This window comes from Parus major, chromosome 1 (assembly GCF_001522545.3).
Source record: "Parus major isolate Abel chromosome 1, Parus_major1.1, whole genome shotgun sequence".
NCBI lineage: Eukaryota > Metazoa > Chordata > Aves > Passeriformes > Paridae > Parus > Parus major.
Window position 1 is genome coordinate 89881823 of NC_031768.1, and position 22219 is coordinate 89904041.

The 22219-nt window shown below is 38.6% G+C and overlaps 1 protein-coding gene across 4 annotated transcripts in view; it reads right to left on the bottom strand.

The window, feature by feature from the left end:
- Positions 1-22219, bottom strand: part of SLC22A15 (solute carrier family 22 member 15) — a 39392-nt gene that overhangs the window by 10297 nt on the left and 6876 nt on the right. For all 4 annotated transcript variants that reach the window (XR_001522596.3, XR_004499176.1, XM_015633669.3 and 1 more), the window contains exons 2-11: positions 15965-16177; positions 12703-12835; positions 11516-11680; positions 10387-10516; positions 8462-8677; positions 7093-7233; positions 6261-6346; positions 4689-4809; positions 3745-3817; positions 987-1175 (exon numbers count right to left, since the gene is read on the bottom strand). Coding sequence is in view for 2 of the 4 variants with exons in the window: in XM_015633669.3 (XP_015489155.1) it covers positions 987-1175; positions 3745-3817; positions 4689-4809; positions 6261-6346; positions 7093-7233; positions 8462-8677; positions 10387-10516; positions 11516-11680; positions 12703-12835; positions 15965-16177 (1467 nt within the window). In the remaining 2 variants the exon portion in view is untranslated. The remainder of the gene's footprint in view (positions 1-986; positions 1176-3744; positions 3818-4688; positions 4810-6260; positions 6347-7092; positions 7234-8461; positions 8678-10386; positions 10517-11515; positions 11681-12702; positions 12836-15964; positions 16178-22219) is intronic.

The window sequence follows — 22219 nt, forward strand, 5'->3', positions numbered from 1 at the left end:
GGCAACCTATTGAAACTTCTGATAGGAAGCAAATGTCCCCATTCTAAAAGTACGTGATTTCTGTGAAAATAAGTATGACTACATGTGAATCTCAGAGTGCTTGACCAACAACTATTCAAATGAAAGTAATGCTTTGTTATGGGTTTCCTTTCAAGTTTTTGACCACTTCTTCTATTTCTGTAAATCCCTCAATACTTAAAGTTTTGGGACCAGGATTTAAACTTTAAAACTTTATTCAAATTCAAACACCAACTCCCAGCTCTCTAGCTACTTCCTTCTAGTCCCACTTCATTCACAGAGAAGTAACCAAGTCAAAAAACCTCCACGTGACTGGAAGATACAGACACAGAGAGAGGTGTCCAGGAGTTTAACAAAGTGATCTGAAAAACACAATTCAAGGAAACCTCACTGAAAAACATCCTGCTGCCACATTTATTTATGCTTATACCTGGGAGTTTTGTAGTTCCAATGTTTTCAATGAATCTCATTTCCCAGAGTCAGTAGTGGGAGAGATCTCAAAGGTTAGTCTGGCTCTAACCCATTCAGAGCCTGTCTAGGACAGACCAGATAACTGGCACTGCAGAACAGCTGGGGCAGGTCAGAGATAGCATGCTGCCTTTGAGAGGAGCCCTTCACAAACAGGTTTCTGGTTTTGTTAACATCTAAGGCTTCTCAAGCTTCAGTGTCCAGCTTTGGCTGAAACACACTGAAGCAATCAATCTTGGAGATTAGAGATGCACAGACATCACTTTATCCCAAAGGGAAATGTAAGCTTGTGGCCTTGAAGGGATGAATTAATCCAGCTATATTTCAGCCTGCATTTCCAGAAAACATTTCAGATATGATGGGGTTGCTACAGAATCTTCTCCTTGGGGCCTATCCTCCACAGGCCAAGAATCACTATCCTAATCTATTTAGAGTGGCAGATTCAAGCTGACAGCTGAAATAAACACAACAGAAAAGTAGTAGGAAAAAAATTAGTATACCTGTGAGCCATCTAGGGCTTGCAGTGACATGGCTTCATCACCCAGCCTCCAGTAGGAGCACACCTGCAGGTCTGAAATAGTTTCTAGCAAAGGGCTGTTTAGGGTCTCTGGCAACAATAAGCTTAAGAGCCCAGACAACAGACCAGTTGCTCCAAACACAATGTAAGGCAGAGACCACTGCACAGATTTCTGGAAAAAACAACAGAGATAGGTTGAGATTGGTTCCTTGTAGTTCATGTTGCATATTAAAGACCTAGCCCTTACAACCATTCCCTCTGGCAGTGTTTGTGCTTCTATTTAGCACAAAAGTCACCAATCCTTCTAGTGTGGGTTTTTTCATTTGGTTGCTTGGGGTTTTTAACAATATTGTCAATTGTATCTTGTCAATACTATTAGAACCCCACAGATTTTATCATGAACTTTAAAAGAAACACCTGCTGAATTTGAATTCAGTTCTTGCCTCTACCTTACGTACTTTTTAACAAATGCAACATCCCTTTGTAGTAAGGAATAGATACCCCAGAAACACAGACATGCTGCTTGGAGATCTCTTGAGATCACCTCAGCCAACCATGTACTCTAAGCACAATTATAGCCTCAATTAGCTCAGATCAATCACTACTTCACATAATCAAATATTGAAAATCTCCAAGGATGGTAATTTCCCCTCCAAGTAGATTGTTCCAAGCTGCATTAAACCTCTGAAAAACATTAATTTCCAAATTTCCTATCTAACCCCCAAGCCAAAACTTGTGATAAACATGCTAACAATGTGAGATAGTGTCAAAAGCTTTACAAAAGCCTTCCCTGCTCTCCTCCCTTTCCTCATCCATATTGCCTTCTGTGATGAAATGGCTGACTATCAAATCAAGCTGGCTGAGAAGAAATTGTCCTCAATAAATCCATGTTCACTGATCCAAATTACCTTTTTTTGCCTTCACATGCTTATAAACAGACTCTGGGAGGTCATGTCTCAATCCTCCCACAGACTGAGTTAGAGGTACTCAGCCTGTAATACCTGGGTTCCACTTTCTGATACTGAAAACACACACAACAAATTAGCCTTTTTCCTCCCACAGCTACCAGTGATCCTTCACTACAACAGTGGTTTATCACTGATGATGAACATTTGCTTCACTATCACAACCATTCTTAAGGAAGCTTGCCCCATGGAATGGAAAGCTTTCAGCTCTAAGTGTTCTTGAACCTATTGCTCCTCCTACTGTTTGCTGGTCTTCTGCTTCCTCAGCTGTACTGACAGGCAGAGTATTGGAGTCAAGCTTTGCCTCTCAAGACTGAAGCACAAGCATTTCAGCTTATTCCATGTCACCCACCAATGGGATGCCCATCCCATTCAACAGGCATTTTCATTGAATTTCCTTTAGCTGAGAGAATCCCTATTTATGCTCCTAGCTAGTTTTAGCTTCAACTGAGCTTTGGCATTCATGGCATCACCTGTGACAGCGCAAGCAATACTTATACTCCTCCTCTGATGCCTGTCCCTGTTTTCGCAGTAAAGAAGGCTTATTTAAAAGAGGGAAAGAGTTTAGCTGTTTGTTTCAAAATCTCACATTGTAGAGAACAATTCTAAATTGAGGAAAACAACAGGCTGTGAATAAATAATTGACCAACATTTCATCTCTTATCTCAGCAGTTAACTTGTCCTGTTTTTACTATTATGAGATCTCTAGACAAAAGACACTGAAAATGCATTAAAATACTGAAAGAAATTATGAAACACAAAAATAATTTATTATTTTCTCAAATCAGGGTTCATTTGTTGTTTAATCAGAGCTACTTTCATTTTCATGGAAGCCCTTCAAACATTATGATCCAGGATTTGTGTCTCATGCAGTATCAAATCTCTGGCAGACACAATATAATGGATATAGCCCCAAGTGCTACATAAAAGCTGCCTGTTAAATCTACCTGGTAGACTGGCAGCAGTCTTGGCTTTACCTCTTGTTCCCCAGAGGTGCTCACGCTCTCACCTGCCCAGTGCTTTGTTCTGCAGATTAAAAGGCTCCCTGTGCTCACCTGCCCTTTTGCTAACTTTCTGCCTCACATGTGAAATGGCAAATGGCAGAGAGGAAAATTACCTGAGATGAAATCTGTCACATTAAAGGAATTGTCACTGGGCCTCAGCAAACAGCTGGGAAAAACTGGCACACTTTTTATCTGTATACACATAACACTCTAAGTGCAGGAACCTAATGGTATCATCCCCATGGTTTTTTGTTCAGAATCCTCCTTTGCCTTGCAGGTGGATCAGATGTCCACATCACCTTCATTTACTGAAAGATGAACTGCTTTGCTGATATTTATAACCCATGGATATTTAATTAAGTGCACTGACAGTAAAATGAATTTTTTCTCAAAAATATAAGTTATTGAGCCCAGATGCTTACTTTTGATGCAGTAGTTCTTTTAACCACACAGGTCTTTTGCTATTGCTTGTGCAGGGTTTAAAATTTGGTATCACCATCTTGGCAATCTGAAATTATTATATTTCAAGGTCCAGTAGTTAGGTCCCAAAATTCCTACAGAGCTGAAACACCTTCTAAATTAAATAATGCTGAGGTTTTGTCTAATCACACAGAAGATACTGCAATGCCTTTAGCCTATCATGATACTGTTAAAGGCAATTTATGTATCTTAATTTATATACAAAATTTATCCCAAATATTCCCATCTCTGTAAGCCTCTGATACACCAGAGCCACAAAACAAAAATATACATAACAGAAGTTCAGACAAACCAATGAAGGGACAAAAGGCGCAATGATTCCACCAACACGGGAAAACATGGAGCAGGCACCCATTCCAACATTCCTATGAAGAAAACCAAAAATAATTAATCTTCTGAAAAGTGTTATTGAGAAGGAAAAAGACTCATCAGTCATGACCCTGAGCACATTAACTGCCAAAGAAAAGTCAAATGTAACTGAAAGCTTCCCAAGACAGGAATGAAACATGTTTTTGTGATTAAAATGAAGCAAAAATCCCCTTTACATTCAGAATTTTTACATACACACATAACCAAAACAAGTGTGACTCCAGTTCATGCATCTTGCCTCTGTCTGAAACTCTGGACAAATTTATTTATTCAAATCCTACTTATCACCAGATTTACCCACTCATGAAAAACACCACAGTATAGTTTCACTGGTGGCTGACCATCATATGCACCCATATGGTAAAAGCTTTCGTCTGCTCTGTCAGCACAAGCAGGGGGTACTTTTGCCCCTAGTGAGTGAAACCTTACTGCTGCACACACACATCCTCCAAAGCATCAAGCTGCTTTTACAAAGCTTATTGACCAGTCATCTTCAATGCTCCTGGTTAAGCATGTATGATGATAAGAGTTGTCTGGTTTTATAAAGGACTCATTAAAAGAAATATCGGCAGTGCTACACTTATCCTCATTAGCAGAAGGGGAGCTGTAAGCAGGCCAAGCAGATAAAGGTCTGTTTTACTGATACATAAAAATATGGTGAGTCAGAAGAGAACACCGCAAATTTGATGGAAGAGGGAGTGAGAAGGTGATAAGGGAAAAAATTTCAGAGGTAAAACTGTACCTAATCATTATATGCAACTGAAAAATTAAAATTAAAAACTACAGGTAATAGGGAAAAATAAGAGAAATAAAAGATGATCATGTAAGAGAAACAGAAAAATGACGACTTCAAATTACTTGTGTTACCTGATGACTGTGGGATAAAGTTCTGATGTGTAGATGTAGACAATGTTAAAAGCAGCACTGATTGTCAGTTTTCCCAGCAAAGACAGAGAGCGACTATTCACCACTGCAAACACTCCAGTATCTGTGAGAGAAGATGTGACCCTTGTAAGGCTTTGGATCACTCCAATACACCTCTAATAATTTCAATCACACAACAGTATGGTGTGAAAAGGAACCTAGAGAATCTAAAATCTAGAAAATCTAAAAATCTAAATTACAGTAGTATTTTTGGTCTACTACTACTATCTAATTAAATACTAAATTAGTTCTATCAGAAAGTTGAAGAAGAGTATAACAAATACATTTTCCAAAAGTGAGCACATTTTTTTTTTTTTAACAAGAGTCCTATTCATTGTCATTTCTACAGTATGATAGTATTCTTCTAACATTATTACTTTGAAAGGAAGATGCTGTAAAGAATCATGCCAAGTTTCCCATCCAGCTTAGTCTGTCAGAACAGCTAGTGCTTATTTGCTTTTAGCAGGCTAATCAGAGCTCATGCCCAGTGAACAGGTACTTCCTTCTGGCCAGTGAGCCCTTTCACTTCCCAAGGCACTTCACCCTTGCCTGACTTGGGCAGCTCAGTACACAGCTTATTTCCTGGGCCCTTACAGTTCTGTCATCTTTTCACATCTTATGTTTGGAATGATATGCAAAAAATATTTGATGACTGCTACCAGACACACCAATATTTCTAAGTGCCCATGCTTTAGCACCTGGAATAATTCTGAAAACTTTAAAAAAGCTTTACCTATTAGACCCACTGCCATCTAGAACAACTTCTATACTCTGTCATACATGTTTAATTTCTTGAATCACTCTTCAAGTGTTTCAAACATTCTCTCACTTTATGAAAGGTAATATTACATCCACAGATCTTATGAGCAAGATGAATTTGTATGTCTGGTTTTAAAAAGAAAAATTTCTATGTAATCTGAAAATTAACATTAGTGCATCTTTACAGAAAAGATGTTTAATTTCACATTCCATAAAGTCCCCCCAATTCAGAAGTTGGTCAGAATGTTCTCTGAGCTGTAACTTATGTGGCCACATTACTATTATCACAACCACACTACTCTTGAACATTACAGAGCAGTGTGGGGAAGACATAAACTGCTCCATCACTCAGTTCTTCAGATCTTCTGACACTGATCTTCCACTTGGAGCAATACATCTAAGTTACATGGGGTACTACTTACACTAACCTATCATCTAGCTGTTGGAGATACCACAAGAAATATGATTCATTTAGATTAAGTCAAAAACAACTGAAAAAGGAGCAGCTGATGTAAACAGAAGTAAAGGGCAGAATTCAAAGGCAAAACTTTAAATCCAAACCTTACTATCAAGTTTTCTCTAAGGTCTTAGGGAGATTACTGCTTTATATTTTATTGAGTTGGCTTCTCCAGCTTTAAAAATGGAGACTCACATATGGTATGAGACTAATCTTCCAGCAGCCATCAAATTGTTATGCTGTAGGATGCTGCTTTTACCAATTCTTACCACATACTCCAGAAACAAAAAAATACTTACCTCTCTTCTTAGGCAGAAACATGACAATAAGACAAGCCAATCCTCCCAGGAACAGAAATGCACTCAACGTTCGCTTCCGACCAAACCTGATATGCAAAGATAACAAAGGCTTACATTCTGCATTAGGTTTGTGGGTTGCAAAGTAATGAATCCTCTGAATTCACACTGACTCTTTCATTTGCAGTTGGGAATTCTGACTATCATCTTCCACCAACGCTTCCTCTCACACCGTTTTTAAACAAGCTTCTGCTGCACACTTAACAAAATGAGCGCCAACTTTACACAGCAGCTGACAATTTCTAGGAGTTGTGGTTGCTTCCCACTGTGTGTGTGACATTTGTAAACCTCCTCAGGAGACACGGAGGAGAGACTGGAAGGAAATTCTACAAAAACTGAGAGACATTGTCCAAAGCACCGTGGTTTGGGAAAAGGCTGAATATCTGCTCTGCTCACACAGTAGCTGACACAGGTCCTGCACGAGAGCCCAGGACAGCCCCAGCAGAGTGGAGTCAGGATAGCTCTGTCCCAGCAGCGAGGATGGGATCCCGGAGCAGCGGGGGGAAGGTCGCTATCTAGTGTTAGCCTGGAGGCAGTGCAGGTTCATCCGAGCTACATCATCCCCACCTAAACCAGAGGGACGGCTCACCATGAGGTGAGCTACTGAAAACAAGTTAGACTGCTGGTTGAAACAGGGATAAATCAATGGCACTTTCACATTGAAACGGGAAGCCCCACGCATCAGATACAAGCTAGGAGATGTGATACACAGAAAACCAATCTTTGAGAAAAGTTATAAGGAAATCCTGGATGGGTTCATAAATTCCATACTTGCCATTTCTGGTTAATCAAGTAAATACAGATTGGGTACGCTGGGATTTCTATCAAGCCTGACAGGGCTAAATTGGCATAAATGCTTCCACCTAAGTCACCCACATTAAGGGTGAGACCATAGTAAACCAAGCTGCACACAAACCTGCAAAAGACAGGAGAATAAAAAAGTTAAATCAGAGCTGACACTTTGCCTGCTGAATCCAAGTACTGGTCTGGCACAATACACTATAAACTATATTTAGTGTTTCAGCATATAGGTCTAAAATGTTTCTCTGTAAGCGTATGTTGCCTTCTAGGCAAATAAACCATTTTGTCTCAGCAAAGACCCAATTCCTGACTTACTAGTAAGTAAAACTTAAGACTACACTTATGAACAATGTGCATAAACCAGTATAAAGTTAAAATACAATCATGGTGATATTATTTAACTTCAGAAATGTCTTTGTCCCTTTTGTTTTTATCAGGTTACACTTTCATCCACAGTTTTTCCAACTGTATGTAAACCAGATTTCTCAAGCAGTTCAAACAACAACGCTTCAACCTTCTTTTAATTTCTACACCCTGGTCTAGTTCTAGTCATTCCTTCTCCAACTCTGTTTAACTTTTCCTTTGTAACCCTACTGTCGTGTTAACACCTGTAAATGGAGTTGTCTTTACAGAGAGTAAAGAAACTGGTCACTAATTCATCCTGCAGCAAATCAGCAATTCTCATTTAACAAACAGATCAACTATTTATTCTGCAGTAAGCACTTGGAAAAGAAACAAGAAAACAGCTCAGTGCTGTATGCTGACAAAACCATTTGTTTTATTCTTAATTGATACATCTTTCCCAAATAAAAAAAAACACACACTTTTGGAGTTAAATTTCTGCTCGTGACTAGAGGGAGCATCATGGGCACCTGCTCCTCACTACAGCAACAGCCAGCTCTTTTTCTTAAGAACTGTTGCCTAGGATGTCTACTCATTAGACAAGGTAGGCAACCCACCTGCTAATGGGCTCCTTACACAAAACAAGGAATAATCCATGTGAAGAGATACTGACAGCTCTGGGCCTAAGAGGAGGACACTGTGACTAATCTCAGCAGCCTTGTGGGTCAGAACAGAAGGGGCAGTTCTCAGCTATTTTGAGACTCAAAACACAAGACAGAAATGCAGAGATAAAACACTTCAGAACTGGACTGTATAAATGTCTTTGTGCTAGAAATGCACTATGGAAATACTGTAATAGATACTGAAATACTAGGAAGGATCCTTTTTAGGTACAGCATCCCTAACAATCTGTAGGACAAGGCAATTCCCAGCACCATATTCTCTCAAAGACTTAAAGAGGTCGCAGTAGCACAGCTGAGCCTACAAAGTATTTCCAGTACCAGGTGAACATCATGATCAAGGTGCGTCCCAGGAGAATCCTGTATCGGAACAGGTCCAGAAAGCTGCCAGCCTCTCTGGAGCTCCTCTCTGCTGGGAGTTTTAATGAAAAAGTGCATTTCTGCTTGCGGTTCCTCTTTGCAATGAGGTAGAGGGCATCTTCTGCCTCGTTCAGACGGCCCTGGGAATAGAGCCAGCGTGGGGACTCAGGAATGAATCTGAAACACACACACACAGACACATTTAAGGATTTTCTTCTCTATGATGATGGACCTGTCTAAAGGAATAAGGATGAAATGCACTTCAGTAAAATAAAGACTTTTTCAAACAACCCTTCAGGTATAAAATTTACTTACTGAAACAGAAACAAAGACTGTTGAAAGGAAACGTAAGCCCTAGATAATTTAGATAGCAAGAAATTACACTGAGTGTAGACATATATACACACATAGAAAGAACAACATTTTAAGTTACAGTACGACAGATCCTGTCTTTGGAGAATTCAGAATTAAGGAGGCACACATTACTACAAGTAACACAGGATGCTTTTCTAAGACCCTCTAGTTCAATTTCTCATTTGCCACAAGACCAACTTCCGCTTCCCGTTTTTGAGCTTTTTTTGCCAAATTCTCTCCTGTAGACAAGAAGGCAGAAACTATGCAAAAGCTATGCATGTGCACTGTTCACCTGACAGGTCTGTAACCCAAACACTGTCTACTACACAAATCTTCTATTATTTTCAGGCTTCCAGAACTAATTTAAACTTTAGCCTTTTGCCAGCAGCTTTTTAAGACTTTTGCCTCGGACCAAAAATTATATTTTTCCTCTAAGTTTGAAATAACGTGATTCTGTATATTCACCAAAAAAAGGAGCTTAGAAAGTAACATATTTTCTTCCCCAGGATAAAAAAATCTGATAGTATTTTCTACACTGAGTAATTTTTAAGCAATGTGGCAGGAAGGCAATGTGAAATTTGGAATTAAAAAACTCCTTTTCTTATAGGAAAGACAGACTTCTGAGCACAGCTCTGAAGTCACAAGCATAACTCCCTTAAAAAAGTTGCACCTATCAATGTAAAAATTAACTTTTTTTCCCCAAGGGTCCCTATCACCACAAGGTTTTGAAATATCTGAAGTGTCATCTCTGCCTTTCACCTTATGAACAGCCTCAAAGACCCTCCCCTGAGTTCTGATGCTTCCTTTGAAAGGGTGTGTGGATTTTCTCAGGAGCAAAAGCTTTATTCAAAGAGTTACTGAAGTGAAATAGATGTTGGAAAGGAAAAGACCTCTAGTTTAAATAGCAGCTAATTTTGCTCTTTTAGTAATGGAGATCTGGATGTCAGAAAGCATGTATGAAAAGAGGACCACACTGCATCAGAACTTTCAGTGCTGAAATGCACAAAGCCCCTACTATCTCCAAAAAGATCACATTAGAAAAACTTGAGGGAGCTGCCCATTTTTTCTTTTGCACGTCACTTTTAAGACTAAACAGGCAAGCAATTGTTCCTTCTGTGTAAACACAAGAAAAGCATCCTGTTATCAGATAAATATGAAACCATTCCCGTATCTTTTAACATGGATTTTGAGTGCCTTGTAGCACACCAGTTTAGGTCATCTTCATACACCAGCTAAAGAACAGGATGTGCTTCTCTACCATCCTAGAGACTGTTCCACCTACAGTAATACTGCACACAGTACAATGTAGATTTTTACAGGCTCAAATCTTGCAGCACTACTATTAGAAGAAACCAGACTGTGTGGTGGGGAGGAGGTGTACAAGTTGAGAAATACCTTATTTACACCATTTCATGCCATCCTAGAAAGGTAACTTGACTTAGTAGTTTGGGTACTTGGTTTGATTTTTTTGTTTGTTTTTTTTTTTTTTTAAACATCTTTCTTTATGAAACTTGGTTTGAAAAACAACTTACAGAGAGAGGAGAAAGACGACTGTTCCTTCCAGATTAACCACAACAGCCAGAGTCCTCCATGAACGAATGAAATACCCTAATAAAGCATATTGGGCAATTCCAACAGCAAAGAACAAGCCACCAATAGAACCTAAAATACAATTAAAAACAAAAAAAACCATTATCACTTCCGTAAGAAACATTAGTAGATCTCAACAAATAGGATCAGACAAGAACTAACTTTTCATTAGCAAAAATTCATTCAGCAATTTAGGCAGAACCACAGCTCTTTGACCAAAGAACACCCTGTCCTTTATTCATGCAGAGCAGAACTATTACATCTAATTACAAAGATCAAAAAAAGCCCCAAAAGTGCTCTTCTACATCCTCCACACCCAACAAAGCCCTGTGAACAATGAAGTCTTCTAATTCCAAATTAAGTATGTGCATGTATGCAGCATAAGTATGCGCCTTTCTATGTTTAAAAATAAATACTTCAAAACACTGAAAAACTGGTAGTTTTAGGAATATGTAGTGTTCATTTGTAGCTCCCATGATTTGTAAGACACCCTATTTTGAAACAGACTCAGCATAGCACTTCTTGGGCTTTGTAAATCAGGCCCTGGAGCTGTAGCAGTAAGGGTTACACACATTTCTGAAGGACAGGTCTAGTAAAGGGTGCCTGTACCTTCTAAATTCTAAGGATAATTACTACATGGGACAACTTTTTTTAATAACATATAAGCAACAGTTTTCTCATCTTCCTATGATATAAAAACACTTCTGATTTCTTTTTAAGAACTGCCAGGAAGGAAAGAATTTATATTTAGCACATGAACATTTGGCTCATTTTAGAAGAGTCCAGCATTCTGATTAATAGAGCTCAGTTGTGGCAAACCTTGGATAAGTATTTAGCTGGTAACATTCATGGAAGATATTTCAGCTGGATCTTTGTCAACTTGAGTGATGCAGAGATCTGAATGGCCTCAAGTTATCCACCCTGCTTGTCCAAGGTTGATAAAAAACAAGCAGAGTTCAAAGACTGTGATCGCAGATATGCTCAAGTGGGGCTAAATCTGCAACTGCTTTGTGTGCCTCAAGTGATGTGTGAGATTGAAACCTATGAATTCTGACAATAAAGGCAGTTTACCTGCTAATGCCCAGTAGGCTGTACCCACACACTCATTCAGTAGAACAAAGGCTACCAGTGACATGCCACCATTCATCATCCCTACCAAGAATCTGGAAACAGCAAAGAATTCATACGAGGGTGAGAATCCGTTTGCAATGGCAAACACAATGTCAAGAGCAAAACCTGGAAAATAAGGCAAAAAGTTTCATTTTAGAAGGGTATCTAAGGAAACAGAAGCATTTACTGGTATCTTAATGCTCACTGGCATCTGTCCTAAGCCATCACAGTCAACACCACCACCACAGGTTTGCAAAGAAATTTAAATACCTAGAGTCAATATCAAAGACGATAGGACACCGAAGGAGTGTTTTTTTGATACATACTTTGCAGTTTGAACCTTTAAATTCAGTTCAAATTCAATTCAATTGCAGACAATCTTTTTATGACACTCAGAACCACTGTCTGACTCCTGTTAAAGACAGCTTTATGTTTATCCCTGATAAAGAAGCCACAGGTTAAATATATGACCAAATATCTCTCCTCATCTTTGGAGAGCAGTGTATGGAAACCAGAGAAGATAAACACTGCCAGGAGACAATAAATGGTGGGTCTGCATGCAGAGCAGGCCCACCTTTATGTGCTTTGAACTAGTGCTGTCCCTTAAAAGGAAAACAGAAAGGATAAAACATTTATTTTAACTCTGCATGCTCATCCATTGACACACAATTTTATACATACACAAAACATTTAGTTTCAAATGTTGTTTGATGCAGGGACAGTTAGAAAGCTTATGAGCGTCAAAACCGTACAAGGATCATAAATACATAAAAATTAAATCATGCAGACAGTGATAAAAGGTGCAACAAATTCCTAACAGGTTATACAGGTAAGAATGCTGTTACACAACTACTAAAAATACTAATTGCAACTTGCAGAGATCCCATGAGCACAGCGTTGCACGAGTGAAAGCCTTTATGGCATGACTCACAAACACAGAACACCTCTCAGAAATTCAAATGGTGACTGAACAGTGAAATATTAATTTCTCGTCTTAACTTCTACTGCACAAGTGTATTGGAATGCCACAACAAAATCACAGCACATGATTTACAGCTGCACAACAAGCTCTGAGCAGAAACTGGGCTGTTGCCACTGATCTTCAGGGACACGACACCTTTGTGTCATTCATTTTGTCGAGGGGTTACCTGTGAGATAGACTTTCTTCCTCCCAAAGCGATCAGACAGCTGGCCAAAGGAGATGGCTCCAACAAACACACCACTGAAGTAGAAAGAACTGGCAGCACTGACTTTGTACGATGCATTGCCAATTAAAAACCACTGGATGGAGGGGGAAGAAAAAAACAGAAACAATAAACCAGGAAAAAGGCAAATTAATCAGAATCCAAAGAGGTCACCAACACCTAATAGCTGGAGGGGATATTACATATTTTAAAGATCAAAATCTTTATATAAAATCTCCTAAACATCATATTCAGTAAATCACGGGTCCCCACTGCTATCTCCTGAACTCACTGCAGGATACTAATGGCAGTTCTCTCAAATCAAATGCAGTCTTTGATTCTGAAATCAAGAACGTATTTTTCACAATACTCTAATTTTTGCAGCTTCCTCCCACTTTCCCTTTTTCTGCCTTCTTTCACATAAAGCTTTTAACCTAAGTAGACTCAGTTCTACCTACTGACATGTCACTGCAGTATGTAGAACACACATTGTGAAAAAATAGTTGTTTTATAGATTTCTGTCTGAAGATACTCCTGCACATGCTCCTCTTTTTGAATTGTCTTATCCCTGAGCAATACTTTGGTAGCATTAGACAGGTTAGTCAGGTTTTCTGCACACACTCGCCTTCTTTACAGTGTATTTCATCATTTCCAGTTCTTTTCAATTCCAAATACAAAGCTGATCTTGAAATGTTTGGTTCTTACAGACTTAATGTCTCAAGTTGAACCTGACAAAACTCCTTGCCCCACAGAAGTGCAGAATGAAAATATGCCACACTCTCAATGCTCAAAAGTAATTTCCTATTGTATTCTAAACACTCCACATCTTCTGTTCTTTTATTTTTCTATTCCTCTTGTACCTTGAGATAATGTTTCCTTTTAGTGACAACCAACTCTTCTTCCTCTGCTGGTAAGTTGGTGATTATGTCATTATCCCTGCAATAGCTCTCTAATCTTCTCCTCATAATCTTCTCTTTCTCTACCAAAATCTCATTAAATATCCTTTCTAGCAAAGCTTTTATTATTTCACAGCTCAGTTATAAACTACCTCATCATGAGAGCAGAGCCATGCAATTAAACCTCACAAAGATTAGGATGCTAACAAAACATCATTCATAAGCTCCAAGAAAATAACTTGCTTACTTTCTATATCTGCTTCATTTTGAATTGTTACTTTAACAGGGAGGTGGTTACTGATAATAGTAGGAAATGCGCCCATAAAGTGCCAAGACTGACAAAATTCAACTGAAACCAACCACATGACCATAAATCAGCTTTTGAAGCTTCTGGAGACTTTAAAAACAATTACCAGAAAAATACATTTGTAAAATAATTGCATATGAGATTAATTTTTCCCTGAAATAACATGGTCAGTTTGTTTTATAACAGCTAAAAGAATAATGCCCTAACTTTTGGTATAAAAATTAAAAAAGCTGCCAACATTAAAATTGTTGACATGAGGTGCTTTCTGAATCATTCAGGGATTAAGGGATGATTTGGCTGCAAAGCAAAATTTGTTCTCAACATTTATCTCAACGTCCAAGCTCTTTAGAGAGCTCAAGGCTTTTCTCCTCTACATAAAAACATGCTACATATATGCTTATTCACTAATCAAGCTTTTTACATCAGGTATTTTTCAGTGTAAATTTGTAATGGTTATGTTATCAGTGATGCCAGCAGGTTAAGTATTGACACACCCTCTTTAAGTGTAGGAAACAACTTCTTTACAACCAATCGTGAAATTAGATTAATAATGAATTAGTGGTGAAATATTCTCCAGATACGTATGTTCTCTCTCAAAATGTTTGTGCTTAGCACATAGCCTCCAAATATACCAAATATTCAGCTAACAAAATCATAAAAACTGTATTTTATTAGAGGGAAAGAGAAGAGATAATAAGATTTTATTCAAATGGGACTCTACTGAAACATATGCTAAAGAATTAGAAAGCAGAATCTAACAAGTTGCCTTGCGGTTGGGGTTTTTTGTTTGTTTTGCTTGGGGAGTTTTTTTAGGGTTTTTTAATTGCTTAAGCAGGCTTTGTTCTTTACCTGCATTTCTTATTTATGCAATCAAAATGCATAAAGATCTGTATAAAATCTATGTCATATGCTAGGTTCTACAAGCATGTCTGACTTGTCAAGTTTAAGAGAGTAAAAGATACTTCGGCAAGTCAAAAAAAAAAAAAAAAAAGAAAGAAAAGAAAAACCACAGAGAAAATTCAAAAACCTTACTGAGTTTTAAATAACACTTAAGAAACCCACCATCCATTAAAATTTTAATTTAAATGGTATTATAAGTACTCGTATCCTCTTCATTGCCAGAATAAGGAGCAATGCCTTTTGTACACAATGGCTTGGTACTATTCCAAAGCCGGTCATTTTTATTAATATGCTCCTAACCAATAAACTGCTTTACAGGAGTAATGTGGATAGCATTAATACCTCTGGACAATAGCCACAAACTATCAAGTGGTACTGCATTTGACTCTACAGCTCAGCTCTGCATTCAGGCCTTGTAACCAATGCACTCAGGGCTCTTGTAAAGAACAATTTGACATTAACAGATACTGACAGACCCAGGAAGGGCAGGTGTTGCACACATCAATGCAAAGTCTGGAATCATTCCTGTAGGGACTGTGGCTAGACTATGAAAGAAATCACTTGAAAAACACAGAGGCCGTGCCAACAATGCCAAAGCTTGTTTTGGAATAGGAAGTGAGGGAGCTGCTTTGTCCACCTGACTCCTCAGTGACCAAGTTCTGGAGTTGCAAAGAGTGCAGGAGACACTTCCTCTCCAGTTCCTCCAGTGCCTTCTAACTGCATGATGGATGCACTACATGCACTGGAGCTCAGCAAGGAGATGGCCAGAAAGAGCTCAGAGTCCATAAATGAGGTTTTGAGCAAATTAGTAAAATGAATGTTGTGATTCCAGCTCAAATGTGGAACCAGGCTACAGGATGCAATAAGTAACCTTTACACAGAAAAGGTGGGAAGTTTTGGAGAAGAACACTGGTCAAGATCTGCATAGCAATATAAAGCTAGTTTTTGCTGCCAGTGAAGACATGAGCACATTACCTGTGCTCTAACTGAAGGTGGCATGTTTCATTTGCTACTCAAAACATGCATTAGTTATGCAAGAAAAAAGCAGTACAAGGAGACCCCAAACCACCTCAGTAAGGTTTACTAGTCACACACAAGGCTGCAGAACACATTTCAGACTTACCTCAGAGACTATGGATGTGAAGCTGTTGCCGAAGTGTACGTGCTTACGCACCTCACTGCCATTGGCAGTCAGAAGCCATTCCCCAAAAGCTCTCTGCTCGCTCTCTGAATGGTTGCCATGGCTCTGATTAGCTGAGAGCCCTTGGAGATCCCAGTGGTAGGGAGGAGTTGCACCCACCAATGCGATGAGGATGGCTTCAGTGGCCACATAAAGCTGGCATGAAAGACAAAAAACATCAGAGATGCTCAGCTTGAATTCAAGCAATATCTCCCCCACAGCCAGATCAAATCAGTATTAAAAATATTCCTATTTTTATATTTGCCTTCTACCACTATGAGATGTCATGTACAGCCCCTGTCTACCAAACAGCACACACTGAAGAACCACAGCTTTAACAAAGTGGCTCTTGCACTTCTTATGTGCTGGATATTTGAGAGAAAGGAAGTTCCCCTCCCAACACCTTTCCCTCAGTCAGATAACCCAAACTCCCACCCATAGCAGGTACAGATCATGGATGAAGGAAGAGTTATTAAACATACTAAGGAGGAGAAAATACCTATAATTTAATGAAAGTATATTATTCTTATATCCTCTCCTTCCACCTGTGTTGTTCACTCCTCTAATTTGGTACTTGGACTAGATCATCTTCTCATGGTTTCATATATAATCTTTCCCAGTTCTGACAAAATTAATTCTTTGCTGGCTTTCTACCTTCTGTGGACCTGTTTTACTCTCAGAAGAGACAACCATGTGAACACACACATGCATTTTTCATACACCTACATATTTACAGATACACACAAGGTCTAAATAGTGATCAACAGCTGCTTTTGTTCAGGAAAGAATAAATAAAAATGCTGGAAACCCAGACATTTCAAGCCTGGTCCAGTGCTGGGTTGCTGCTGCTTGCTCAGAAATGCACTCATAGGTTACATTACAACTACAGTTTAAAACCCTGTGGTTTGAGACCTGTTTGAACATAGAAGTGGCACAAATTCTGCAAGAGAAGATAGATCATAAAGTCTTGAGAGAGACAAGAGGCACTGCTAGTAACAACCCCACACACTCTCCAAATAAAACTGCTTCATCTCAAGCCCTCACTTAGGAACTGTAACTCAACACAGTGGTTCCTGACAAAACAAACCAACCCCTTCCTCCATAAAAAACCCTCATTCATGCCTCTCCATTCTTCAAACCCTACTTAGGTACCTCCTGAACCTTGCTCTGCTCCCAGCATCTCATCCCCATGTTCTCAGGAAGAACGTACCCACATGAAGTGAGTTCTCTCAGAAGGCTGCTTCACAAATAATTTGCAAAAGTGGGAGAACCATAGGTACACAAAAAACAGCCTGAGGACCTCTGAATTCTGATGCAAGCGACACCAGATAAATACTGCTCTGTACAACAGCTGAGAAGCTGGATTTACACCCAGATTTAAATGAGAATTATTACTAAACTAAAACAGAGCCCCAAGTTATTACCTAAAAACAATTTTTCCCATCAGCTCCTCTTTGTATTCTACATGATAAACTGCTACTTTAGTGGCAGGAGGTAGATAATTTTTTTTTACAATAATTCTTTCCGTTTTCCATTAAAGCTATCAAATATCAGAAGAAATCTGGAAAAATACAGGTAACTGTTATCATTTAAGCTAAAGAACAACTTCTGGATCGACAGCAATGAAAAGTAAAAGAACTCATCTAGGAAAGAGGGCAATGACTAAGATCACATTGGAAAAGAGGTTTTAAAAAGCTGAGTGGCCATGTTGCTAGGGATGTGTGGATACAGTACTCTCAAGAACAGCTTGAAATTACTGAGAAATGAGAATTACAGGTCATGATGTGTGGTGCATCCCTCTACTCTGACTCACTCAGAGAACTGTGTGTCAGGACTAAGTGATAATATCCATGCTTTTGTCTTGTGAAATAATAAACATATTTTTGAAGTGGATCAAGAAACAAAATCCTCAAGGTATTTGATTTCAAGAAGGAAAACATAACACCTTTCATTTTTGCATTAGGTGAAACCAGCTACAGAAAACTGAATAGAAAAATAAGCAATTGCAGGCACATAGAGAAACACAACAGGGTTTTTTCAATAAAAAAACCCCAACAATCAGCCTTCAGAATCCTAGTAGGTGCAACAACCAAGGATACACAAAGCTAGAAACACTTCTTTCAATTGATTTGTGAAATCAGCAAACCATATTAAGATGGAGATGTGTTTTGATAATATCAAATAGTATTTTTCTATAGTCATGTTCACTGAGTCACTGCTGACACAAAACTCTCTTTCCTAGCGAGCACCTGTTTTGTATTTTGGGCAAGGGGTACAGTAAGCCCTATTAATTTTATTGTGGAAGCAAAACAAAGCCCACAAAGCACCCCTCAAAATTCATTGACAATGCTGTAGGTCAGAAACATTTTCTAGAAGTGATTTTAAAGACACGATGAAGGGAACTCTAGACTTAATTACAAAATAAAGTTTTCATTTAAGTAAGAGTTGTGTTAATGAATCTGAAGATTCCTCCCTTAAGAGTTCAAAATGCTTGCACTTAACAGTAACACAGTTGTGCAGACTGGTGAACAACATAAAACAGTAACAAATCAAATAGAAATATTATATAACTACTGTACAAAATGGCCACATTACATGCACTGTGGCAAATAAACCCCTTCATTTTTCATTTGTTCTATAACCCAAGTCAAGTCAAATATATGCCATTTAGTGTATAGTCCCTGTTCATAAAACATTTTAATTGACTCTATATGGATGTTAACAGCTCCATACCAAATTCCCTGCACTGATCTGTATTAATCAAGATGAATACCAAACACAGAGGGACAAGGCACCAGCTCCCAGTCACTGATGATGAGATGCTCAGCATTCTGTTAGTTGAGGTTTCTCCTATTTATTAATATTCTCTTCAGGTTAAAATTTTATAGTCTGCCTAAATTAGAAGACTGTGGTGTAAGGGAATTTATTAAAAGGCAATGCCCTAATAACCTGTAAACTTTCACGTTCCCTGCTAAGTAGAAGGGATTTTAGTTAGCCAGTTAAAGCTATTTCACTAACAGATTTTGAAATTAACTTAAAATTAATATTGATAGAAATGCCATGTCTTGACCAACTTTCCAGATGTTGCTTTTTGTAATAAATTACATTCAAGAAAGACATAGAATCTCTAATAACACTAGCAGGGAAGGGGGAGAATGAATTTAAAGTTTCATCTGTGTATAGTGAAAATGAACACAAGAATAATTTAAGAAACTCTTTTAGACTTCATAATTTACCATTATGAACTACAAATGAAAAAACAAAAGCAAGACTTCAATTCTGGGAAGAGAAGCTTTCAACCTTTTTTAGTCAGCTCATCATCAATTCCCAACTAGCCTGGTCATTCTAGACAAGTATCATCTGAAGCACTCATTGCAGAACAAAATAATGAGTAAGACAGTAACTTCTGACCTTTTGAATACAGAAACATTAAAACTGCAGCCTGAGGAAAGACAGAAATTAAGGAAGAACAATGAATGACCTTGCTCTAGTAGAAGCTTTTGATAAAGAGATGATTACAGTTCAGGATTAGAGTAATTTCTTCTGAACCCATGACAAGCAGCTGAAAAGTTAGAGGGCAACCTAATTTTTGAAAATCTGATGATGTCATCTGCTCCAAGTCATCTCCAAAGGATGATTTGGCTTTAAATTCACATTGTTTTTTCTCCACAATAACTCCTATGTAGAAAAGCCCTACAGCATCTTCTTGGTGCAAAATTATTATTTGCTGCTGACAACACATTCCTCTATGAAAGTATCCTTCCCTTCCTGGTGGCACAGTAAGAGGGAGAACACTGTTAGACAAAAGGAAAAGCTGTCATAGTTAAAGCAAAGAATCACCATGTGCAGAAGAACATGGCATCTCAGTCACTCACCAAGCCCAGGCCCATTCTGACAGGAAATACTTCCCATGCAGAATGTAACCATTGTTGGTTATTACCTGTGACTTATCAACAACAGAGTGAATATTTTGAAAGAACTTAGGGTTTCTGCAGAGAAACAGAGAAAACCTACACAGTTTAGAGTTTTTAAGCCTGAAACCGCTAGCCTCCAGAATTCACAGCAGAAAGTCCAGTCTGTCTTACATAACTTCATTCTGGAAATTCTTTAACATCTACAATGAAGACAAACACTGCATAGCAGAGCCTCGCCTCCTACATTGTGGAAAATGCCCCTCTAGCTTCCCCCTCCTGTTCCAAATACCCAAACACACATGTCTCAGCTCTGTTTCATGCTCAGCTTTATTTTGGAGGGAAGTGGAGTGGCAGGGGTTTGTTGCTCCCACTCAGCCTGGCTGCCCATGAGTCAGGTGACTGCTGCCATCCACAGACATGGGTTGCTTTACTCCGCATGGGCAAGCACTGGCATCTGAAGAGCAAAAACCTTCCTTGGATGAGCTTTCTGCAACATCCTTCCAAGCAACTCCTGTGTACACACCTCTGTCTGACAGGGCCACGGGAACACAGCACCCTCAGTCACATCGCAGGTTGACCGGTCTCTGAACATGAATAATGAAGAGTTATTTTTCTGCCTTTAAAAACACAAGGCAAGAAGAAAGCTCACAGACTGATGAGTTAAAGCACCAAGGCAATACACATGGACCAAAATTACAAAAAGCACTATTAATACTACCTCTGCTTTAATAGGAATATTCAAGGAAGTCAGACCACATTAATGTGCAATCAAGTGCCACAACTCCTCAGTCAAGCTATGTAGTTTCACCAATATCACATCAAAAGTGCCACTCCTCTTTTCTTATGAGGAAAAGGACTTAGAAAAGAATAAAGCAAAGAAGTGCTGTAAGTTCCTATTCCAGTTTATGAATATAATGCAAAGCAGCCCAGGAGTGGACCATTCCAATAGTAGGTAACATGAAAAAATGTCAGCAACTGCTGGCAAAAAAAAGCAAGAACTGTGGGCTGACAGGTATCAGGCAGGGTTTAGTCCTGCTTCCACAACCATGATTACTCTTTTGTCTGTGTTTCATGTTTGCCCTTGTTTCTCTTTGTACTTTCTGGCCTATGTTGGCTATAAACCTATCTGAGTCACAGGCAGTATTTTAAGAGATCAAAGTCCTCACCTTTGCATGATGTTTTGGGACACTGCCAAGAAATACTGGGTGAGCATCTTGGTCTCAGAGAGGCAGTTCTGCTAAGACTGTATGGAAAGCATACTCCTGGCTAAAGCATTTAACTTGGTAATTCACTGATTACTTCCAAAATTTTTTTTTAAGTATCCAGACTAAAAGACAAAGCTGACATTTGTATAAGCTACTTTCATATATTTATTCATTTTAAGGACCTACCTGAGGGAAAGTAATTAGATCTACTTGTGTTTTGTTTATGGGGTTTTTTAAACTGAAAAATGTCTTCTGTTTATTACTATTTCAGAGCAACATAATGCTCCAGAACTGTAAAAGTATGTTCTTCCAGTTTCATCATGGAACTTGCTAAACCATTGATTTTCAGCTTACAGACTACAGGAATTGCAGAATTCCCCAAAATATTTCTTAAAAGTGCTCAGAAAAATAATTAAGAATTACAAAACTGTTTCAGCACTCTTCTATTTACTGTGAAAGAGCATAAGCTGTACAGGAGGAAGTCTGTCAGGGGTCTACAAACTGAAAGATATTAAAGAACTCTGGTATTTATATATTCTTAAGACACCAGTAACTAAACATCACACCACAAAGTTTTATAAGCTATACACACAACTCTCTCCATCTTTCCTTATATGAGGATCTCAAAACCTTCATCAAGCCTTCCAAGGCAAATTCTTAAGACCCTTTCACCCTGAGCCCACCACGATTATGAAAACGACCAGGTGAACGCAACATTCAACCGGATTAAACTACAAACTTAGTCAGAGATCTTACTGTAAACAGACAAGACCTAGAAAACAGATGTTATTACTCCAGAGGGACTCCTGTCCCACTGGGCTAACACTAGGAAAAAGCAAACAGGTTTTGCTTAATGCAAACAATACATAAGAAGCACTATCTTAAAGAAGTAGTTATATTAACTACTGCAGTTAAAATAACAAGGACATTTGAGAACACAAAGCTTTATCTATGTCAGAAATAAAGAGCAAATCTCTCATGCAAGTGGGAAACAACTATTCTGAGTTCAATTACACACCTACTAATTCTCTCACCCAAGAGGAAAGGAATTTAGAGCCTCTAAAATGGAGACGTGTCAG